At 39.8% G+C, this 9,514-nt stretch overlaps 1 protein-coding gene across 1 annotated transcript in view; it reads left to right on the top strand.

The window, feature by feature from the left end:
- ATP10A (ATPase, class V, type 10A) overlaps positions 1 to 8,516 on the top strand; it is a 114,853-nt gene extending 106,337 nt beyond the window's left edge. Inside the window, exons 17-21 of the mRNA XM_014960412.1 lie at positions 2,874 to 3,074; positions 5,305 to 5,385; positions 5,476 to 5,580; positions 5,921 to 6,108; positions 7,211 to 8,516. Coding sequence (XP_014815898.1) covers positions 2,874 to 3,074; positions 5,305 to 5,385; positions 5,476 to 5,580; positions 5,921 to 6,108; positions 7,211 to 7,910 — 1,275 coding nt within the window. The 3' untranslated portion in view covers positions 7,911 to 8,516. The remainder of the gene's footprint in view (positions 1 to 2,873; positions 3,075 to 5,304; positions 5,386 to 5,475; positions 5,581 to 5,920; positions 6,109 to 7,210) is intronic.
- The last annotated feature ends 998 nt before the right edge of the window (positions 8,517 to 9,514 follow it).

The following is a 9,514-nucleotide window of genomic DNA, read 5'->3' as shown; positions in this document are numbered from 1 at the left end:
AAAAAAAAAAAAAAAGTAATACACATAAGACATTCCAGCAATCAGCAGCCAGATATGTTGTTTATACATCTATATTTTTGTTCAGCCCTTGTAAAATCTTCCATTTCCTTTGGTACAGCTCCCCTTGATTACGAGTATTATTTCTCATGCCGTTTTTAGTAAGATATTTTCAGAAGCTGCTGCCTCCAGGCTAGAATACAACGCAAGAAATCTCTTTGTGTTGGCTCTGCTTTGGCAGCCTTGAGAGCTTTCTGAGCAATACTTGTTGCTACCAACTCTAAAACTGTAGTGGGGTATCCAGCATGCAGACAGGAATATGTCTGACACAGCGCCTGCCCTTAAGGAAAGAATATTCAAAAATGAAAGATGTGAGCACCTGATCCTTTTGCAAGGAGACTGTTCTGGATGATTCTCCACAGAGAGTCAAGATAGCTACACTTCAAATGTTCTGCAAGTTTTCTGTTTCCTCAAGTGTTTTTTTCCCCATTTGCTCGTATTAGAAAATTTTCCATTCTCTGCTAGAACCTGTCTAACTCAAACTTGAAACTCCAGATCACTGGAAAAGCCATTTGGAAACTCGGATGACTTATCCAAGATGATGTTTGGCTTGGTGGATATAATAAAAAGACAAGTAAAATATAAACTAAAATATAACATGACTGGAAATATCTGAGCTTGATGAAAAGGGATTTCATGTAAAAAAATTCTGCCTGCACAAGTATGCACTGCTTCTTCTCCTTTGTCTCTGCAAGACACCACTGGACATTTTTTGGCATATACTTCATTCACTGAGAAATTCTGTCTGGGGTCACATTCATAAAACAGTCTCAGTGTGGGGGGAAAGGTAACCATTTAAATTCTTACATAAATTGGTTGACTTTTTCAGGGGGATAATGCACAGAAGTAAGAAGGAACCTTATAGTTGAAATTAAATGAGACACTTGTTTAATCCAAAATAAAATTTCAGGGGGAAAAAAATCTGATTTAAGCTTAGTTACTGAAATGTCATTTATTTGTACAGCTTTCTTTGACAGCACTTCTGAGATCCATACTAGAGGTGATAGGAGAACTTTCAGCTGACTGTATTTTCATCAAACTACCCATTTTTGTAAGAGCCAAACAGGTTAATTTTAGCAAGGGTCTAGAAAGGAATATTTCTTGGGTCCAGGATTAGCTGGATTTTGTTTATTTCAAATGAGTGAGAGAAAAGCATTGAAATTTACATATTTATTGCAATTCCATTTTGAGAAAAGACTCAGGAAGTTTTGTTGGGTTTTGGGTATGAAAAGGGAATAAAGTCCAAAATCTGGTCAATTTTGAAATGAAATTGCCATTTCCCAGCTAACTATACTGAAGAGGGTAAGCTCTGGTAACTCAGTCTTGTTTTGGCCAGAGGAAGATATTTTTTCTAAGGTGTATTTACAGAAACATTTATAGAAGTGATCCTTAATAAAAAAAGAAAAAAGAAAAAATTAACTTTTAATAGCTTAGCTTATAGTATGGACCTACAAACAGTGAGATGTATGTTGCTGATGATACACAAGCCATTTTCAATGCAGTATGCAAACATTACCTGAACATATATTCACAATATATATATATACATTTTCCTACAGCAGGACTGACCCTCTGATTCTGTGGCAATTCCCCTTCACAAGAGAGGCTTGCTCTTATAGCAGTTTTCACTGACTAAGCAGACCATAGCTTTTTCTTTTTTTTTTTCTCCTATGTTTAAATTTCAACCACATTTTGACGTACAGGTAGAATAGATCTGTATTTGCCTCTGTATATCTAAAAATGATGAACGGTTAACATACTCCAGCTGGCTGAAAGCTTTTAAGAGCAGAATACAGAGAGAAGAGGAAGTGAGAGGAGAGGTCATGTCATTTCCCTTCATGCCTAAAATGGGGAAAACCCTCGAGGGACAATTGCCAAAGTTTTTCTGGTTGCCTTCTGTTTAGTGTTAATCACTTCACAAAGAGTAATAAAAATTTCAGTTTTAGGGGGACCAGGCCTGGAATTTTATTTCCTTCCCTAGGAAGCTCCCTGTCTTTTTCTAGACCTCAAATCCCCCTTCACCAGGTGAGATCAACACCTCTCCTGAGCCCTAAAAATCTCAGGATCATCCATGCTGTAGAGATTTTAGAAGAGACAAGTTGTGCGATTTGTCCCTTTTTAGGTGATTCAAACCCAACTACGTGAACAATCCCACTGCAGCTATGTCTGCAGCTGATTTCTTTATACAACTAATGAGTAAGGGAGACTGAGGAATCGTTACAGCACTGCTAAGTTGCTGAATTTCAAAGCACATGGGTAGAATAGTTAAGAACATTTTGCTAGACCTTACAGTTCCACCTCCCTTGCTGCTGCTAGTCTTATGTTGGTCTTGCAAAAGAGCTCTGCATTTACCTATTGTGGACCAGCAGAGCCTCCCAAAACATCTCAAGCCAGCAGAGGACATTATTATGGAAATGCTTATTCTTATAATAATAGTGTAAGTGCTATGAGATCAGTACTCATATATCTAGAGGTCAATGATGGTTGGGAGAGCTTTTTATGGTTAGTTCAATTGCACCTCAGAAGTTTCACTTGAACTGAAAGTTAATTTTGTGTGAAGTCATCCCTGACACCTGAGATCTGAGATTCCAGCAACACAAAGACTTGCAGGTGTGCCAAAAGTTTGCGGCTTAGCTAAGTGGCCCCAGCATCAGGAACAGCAAGTTAGAGAGTAGGTATCCCTAGAAGGATTGCTCATACGTTTGGTGTTTGTAGATAAGTCTTTGCAGAACCAGAATCAGAACTGTTTCAGAACACAATGGGATGATGATCCTACTAATCTTGTCATATTTACAGCATTGCTCATTCAATTTCAGATGTTTGTGGCCCTTCTCTTCTGGTACCAGTTCTACTGCGGGTTCTCTGGCTCGTCGATGATTGATCAGTGGTATCTCATCTTCTTTAATTTACTCTTCTCTTCTCTTCCACAACTGATTACTGGTGTGCTGGATAAGGATGTGCCAGCTGAAGTGTTAATTACTGCACCTCAGCTTTATAAAAGCGGCCAGAATATGGAGGTAAAAATTTCTTGCTTTTTATAATTTTTTTTCCTAAAGATCTTTAGTTTCAACTGAAAATGAACCCTGCTGCCACAGGGTGGGTGACTGATATCAGTCTGAAAAGTCACTATTCTTATTTCCTGGTATTTCTCACCTGAGTCAAAGTATCTAAATGCCAAAAGTACATTTAAAAAAAAAAAAAAGCAACAACAACAAACCAAACAAACAAACTCCCCAGCTATATTTTGAAGTATGTAACAGGAGAGAAGGCTGGATGCTTTACGTCAGCCTAACCTCCCTCATGGTCACAGTTCACAAATAACCACAAAAGTAAAGCAGATTATACCTTGTAGACTAGTGTGGACTTTCACAGAATAACCTCACAGTACTTACTCAGAACTTCAGGCCTCAGCCCTTTACAAACAGTCAAAAAGAGAAAGATGGCCTTAGGATTAAGCACAGAGGTCAATAGACTGGGACTCTTGAGGGAGGTAGTCACCACCTGATGACAGATTCAGCCATTGAAAACACCTTGTCCCCATCTGCTTGAGTTGTACAATGAAGACAGAAGGAATTGAAGGAGGCATTGGAGCTAAACTATTTCTGGTAATTACAGCTAGAGTGTACTGTGGGTAAATCTTTCTGCTTGGCTAAAACTACCCATATTGGACATTGCTTCCAAGGCAAAAGCCTTTCTTAAAAGTATCTGACATTGTGCCCTCTGAGAGGAGACAGTGAGTGGGTTTTGCCTCTAACTGTACACCTGCATTTGGTACCCCACACTTCTAGTGACGTTGTTAGACACTGTCCTGGAAAGATGAACGGAGAATTTTAGTGTAACTTATTTTTAGTGCTTTAGTCCAAATTCTCTCTTTTTCACCCAGCTGTTGTTTTCCATTTTCTACATTTCTTCTGTTCCAGTGCATTGCACTTTAAAGATCTGTAACATTAATACCTTCCTTTCTTGCACATTTTTAAGGTGATAGAAATCTTGTAATGGCTTAAGCTTGTTGGGAAGCTGCATCTGCCTGTCTTCAGCTGGCAAACTGAGGAGAGAATTCTCCCAGGTTCACAGTACAGTTATTTCTCATAGGCAAGTCCAGGGACCATTCTAAGTTTGTTTGAAATGTAGTCAACATATTCTCTGAATAGTTACCTAAAAAGGCATTTTAAAAACTTGCCAAAAGTCCTGCGTCAGGTAGGATGTCTTTCAAAAAGATATCACTTATTGAAGGCCTGTAGAATTATAGAACAATTTAGATGGCTGGGGAGGCCATCTGATCCAGACCCCTGGTCAAAACAGCTTCAAAGTCAGATGAGCTTGCTCAGGTCTTTATCCAGTACAGTTTTAAATGTCTCCAACAATGGAAATTCCGCAGTCCCTCTGAGCAACCTGTTGCAGTGCTTAACCACATGTTATTTCAGTAGGCCAAAGAATACCATAATTTTTTTTTTAAGTATCTTTCAATTCCCATTTTTAGGCTGCAATGATATTATCCATACAGGGAAGGAACCCTGATGAACCCAGTGGCTGGAGATGTAGCCTATATCCCAAAATTAAATAAATATTTTGCCATTTACAAACTATTTTTCCCTCTATATATAGGTCTTTCATATGACCATCCATACCCCTGCAATTGTATATTTCTTTAAACCAAAATGTTAGTTTAACATTGTTTCTGAGCAAATAATTTTGTGCACTCACACACAGTTATATGTGTATATATATGTTTTATATATGTATTTATAACATAGCATACATTAATGCATGGATTACTGCTAAAGATCACTGTTGTGGATCTTCTTTTCTAAGTATGCATGAATTTTCTGGTTTCTATCTTGTGAATGAATACCCTGTGTTTGTGTGTACGTGATGTAAAACCCATTTCCTCATGTGCATAGACCTCAGAGAGCTCCTCCTGAAATCAGCGGTCTAAATGTAGTGCGTAAAGTTGGGCACCTTCATAAATGTTTGCTGGCCTGAGTGTCAGATTCAAATTGTACCCTCTGCCAGGGGAAAAAAAAAAAAAAAAAAAAGGAATCTTCTCTCAGAATAGAGTGACTTGCAGATTCCTCATACTTCATCCCCAAGGGTATCTAACTGATTGGCAAAGTTATGAAGCACAAACCGTGAAGGGCACAAGCCCTTAAAGGTGCCCATTGGAATATCCCCCTCAAAATACCTATCCTAGCAAATAGCATTTTCATTAGGCTCTCATTTTTTTAATTTTTTTTTTTTTATCCACAGGAATACCAACCACACATGTTTTGGATGAACATGATTGATGCTATGTATCAAAGTCTGGTTTGCTTCTTCATCCCCTATTTTGTAAGTGTTTGGTTTAAGCCATTCCATTTCAAGCATTTTGAGGAGAACTGGCAACACAGCTTGGGTTAAATTCTGTCTCCTTCTTTGCAGACTTACTATGATTCAGAGGTGGATATCTTCTCCTGGGGAACTCCCATCACCACAATAGCTCTTTTCACCATCATACTACATTTGGCTATTGAAACCAAAACTTGGGTAAGGTACCTACAGCCTACATAGAAACTCTGTGGCATACATGTAATTCTTTTCTTAGTGCCATTCTTCAAAAACAGAAGATGATCGCTTGGTTCCCTCAGCACATTCTATTTTTAGCAAGCCTTTTAAGCAAACATGAAAAAGGTTTTAAACTGTGATCTGCGAACAGCTTTGTAGTGTTTTATCTATAATAAGAATTTTTGAAAATACAAGGCTCTAAACTCTTTCTTGTGTATGGATTTGGGTCCAGATATTAAGTTTTAATTCAAAACCACAGCAAATTTTTTAGAATATGAAAAATCATTATTCTTTTATTTTTTATTTTTTTTTTTTGTTCTAGACTTTTCTTCACTGGTCATCTTGCATCTTCAGTATCCTTTTATTTTTCTTTGTGGCTCTGGTTTACAATGCTTCCTGCCCAGTATGCCACCCTCCATCCAATCCCTACTGGACTATGGAAAGGCTGATGGGAGACCCTATGTTCTATTTCACTTGCATTATATCACCAGTTGTTGCCTTGCTGCCCAGGTATTGTATCTTTTCTCACATATGAAAGCACTTTTTGCATATGGTTGGGAGGAGGGCAACGAAGCTGGTGAGGGGGCTGGAAAACAAATCGTATGAGGAGCGGCTGAGGGAGTTGGGACTGTTTAGTATGAGGAAGAGGAGGCTGAGGGGAGACCTCATCACTCTCTACAACTTCGTGAAAGGACACTGTAGAGAGGTTGGTGCTGGTCTCTTCTCACAGGTAATTAGTGACAGAACAAGAGGGAATGGCTTCAAGCTCCAACAGGGTAGGTTTAGATTGAACATTAGGAAAGAATTTTTCACCGAAAGAGTGATAGGGCATTGGAACAGGCTGCCCAGGGAGGTGGTGGAGTCACCATCCCTGGCTGTGTTTAAGGGCCGTTTAGATGCAGTGCTAAGGGACATGGTGTAGGGGATGACCTTGTAGAGTAGGGTAGATGGTTGGACTTGATGATTCCAAGGGGCTCTTCCAACCTAGACGATTCTATGATTCTATGATTTCTTTTTCCACTCTCCTTGTTTCTTTTTGCCTTACCAGCCAAGTCAATTTTTTTCAGCAGCTAATTATTCAAAGTTAGGCTGTCTAACCTCTTCTGTGCTCCTGACCACAGGAATAGACCACAGCTCTTGGCCATAGACCACAGGAGTAGCATAATTGCAGCCTGTTGGTCAAACCTCCTGGCCATGCAGAGATTTGCTATCCTGTGCGGTTTTCCGTGATGCTTCCAGATTCAACCCATCCTCCCATAACATGCACAGTACAGAAATTCTGACACTACGTTGTGGATTTACTTGCCTCCTTACGGATGCAGGAGATCTGTTCCACAGACTGATCCCCATTGCCTTTGATTCCTCATCAGGAAAGATTAAAAGACAGTGTGTAATCACAAGGTGGATCGCTGACTAAAGGCACAGATTTATTACACTGCTTCTTATTAATCAAAATGTAAGCACAAAATTCAGAGCTTTTTGTGTCAAACATAAGAAAGGCACATTCAAGTCTTATTTTTCTGTGTTGCGCTTTTGTCTTGGATATTTTCTCTTGATATATTGGGTACTTCCTCCTTTCAGCTCTTTTTGCATGCACATTCTTTTCTTGCAGGTTTCTGTACAGAACCCTCCAGGGAACACTATTCCCAACCCAGCTTCAGCTTGGACGCCAGTTGAGTAAACTGTCCCCAGAGATTCGCACCCAGCTTCTGACCAAGTTGAATGTAAAGGAAGCAATATGCCAGACACAACCCTTTGCAGGCAGCTTCTCACCAAGCCTTGGCTCAAATGCTAGTGATTGTTATAAGGCTTATAACCAAAGTGCACCTTTGCCAGCATCTGCTCAAAGAAGCGAGTCGCTTTTCTACACAAAGGCAGAACATACAACGGATCAGACTGTGGCTGCCCCTCCCCAGGGTGCTGCGTTGTATGGGGAAAACAGACTCCCCTCACAAGGAAGTAGCCTGGAAAGGTCCGTGGGATTTCATGAAGTTAGACACAGCACTTCAGAGATGGAGCCGTTGCCTGTGGGAGCAACATTCCCCTGGAGCTCAGCGGTCGACCAAGCAGAGTTCAGTTTGTTGAAGTGGATCACGTCAACTCCTCTGTTCAGTCGCTTTGGGACTGTTTTACAGGTGTCATCAAGCAGTTTACAAAATGAAACACAGGACAGTATGGGTGTGCTTGGCTCTTCTTTGCATGTGGACTTCAAAGGCTTAACAGAGCAGAGCTCAAATAACTTCCAGGACAAAATGAAAGGGACCCCAGCTCATCATTGTGAAAGTGACAATTCCGAGACCACCTTTTTATGACATGGGCCTTAAATATATTTATATATTTTCTATTTGCACACATTTATAGTGAGATTACTCTATTTGTTTCCAAAGATGAAACAGAAAATCAAAGGTACAGAGTGATTATTTAAGAATGTTTAAATACAGTATATTGAAATAAGAGCTTTAAATATAAAAAGAAACACTTGAAAATTCCATTTATATTGTTTTATTTTTTCATCTCATTTTGTAAGGAAATGCCATCTCTTTTTTTTTGAGATGCTTCTCTTTTATTCTGACACATACTGTTAAAGCAAAGGACCTATCTACCATATTCAAAAGGATTAGATTCGCAACAATTATTGATATCATTATAGGCCATCCAGTAATCAAGGAGGAAAAACCATGACAATAATAGGGACTGTATTCCATCCATCATCTGCCTGCCCGGGTCTTTTGTCACTGGAGCAAACCATTAGGCAAGACTGTCGAATTATTATACACCTCTCTGTAAATGTTAACAGTATCTTATCACCGCATTAATAATACTGGTATTTTATAAATGACACCATATTTTGATATTGCAGCCATAGCATTTTATGTGTCATGATAAAACAATAAATAAATGACCATCCATATTGCAAAGTGACTTCCCAGTCTGGCATTGATAGTAATTCAGCCCTTCGCCTGGAGCAGTGAGCGTTTGGCCAGTTGTGGCCTTATATCAGGCTGTTCAACTTCTGAAAAAAACTTGCTGCTTGTTCGTGAGGAATGATTTGGTGGCAAAGAGCTGGTGCATTGTGTCTGCTGTAGAGTTTGAGCTGAGAGGGTCTGGGATCTTGGAGTGCTGGAGCACCACCAGGAGTAGGTTGGTTTTGCTGAAGAAGTTAGTCCTGCTCGCTAGTGGTGCCGGGGGTGGATGGGCAGGGTGGAGTTCTTGTTAAGCACCTTCATTGTTGTTTCATCCAGATCCCAGGGGAATTTAGCCTTGGAAGGCTGAATTCTTTCATATCTGGTCACCATGACCATTATGAACTGGCTGCTGCACTTCTTTGATTCCCTGTTGGAGGTTTTCAGATGACCTTTGCCTTGCTGGCCATCAGTTGCGTAAGGCCAGAACTTGTTTGTGCCATGCTCTGTGCCAGGTGACTTGCCCCCCTCAGCCCGTTAACCCACAGTGCCTACCGTGTGTCACTTGCTCATCCACTCAGGGTCTTTTTTTTTTTTTTTTTCAAAGAGGTATACACTGGCCTCTTTCCCAAGGACAGAATTGATAATATGAAACTGTAAAATGCCAATGAAAGGAAGAGATGAAAGCAATCTAAGTAAGATTGCTGAACCACTCAGGGGTTTTTTTTTTTTTTTTTTGCAAAGAGGTATACACTGGCCTCTTTCCCAAGGACAGAATTGATAATATGAAACTGTAAAATGCCAATGAAAGGAAGAGATGAAAGCAATCTAAGTAAGAGCTGTTAGCCTGTGAATATGTTACCTTCATGAAACATGACACATCCACGTGTAGCTAAACTGCATTTTGGGATTAGAATTGACAAGGGATAGGGCAACCACCTAAGGGACTCACTCTCTGTCTCCTGTGAACAGCTTTACCGTGTGATTAATTAAAAAATCAAACATAGCTGAAG

The sequence above is a fragment of the Calidris pugnax genome, unplaced genomic scaffold (assembly GCF_001431845.1).
Source record: "Calidris pugnax isolate Ruff unplaced genomic scaffold, ASM143184v1 scaffold188, whole genome shotgun sequence".
Taxonomy (NCBI): domain Eukaryota; kingdom Metazoa; phylum Chordata; class Aves; order Charadriiformes; family Scolopacidae; genus Calidris; species Calidris pugnax.
Note: the sequence above shows the minus strand (reverse complement) of the source record. Positions and strands in the feature narration are given on the sequence as shown.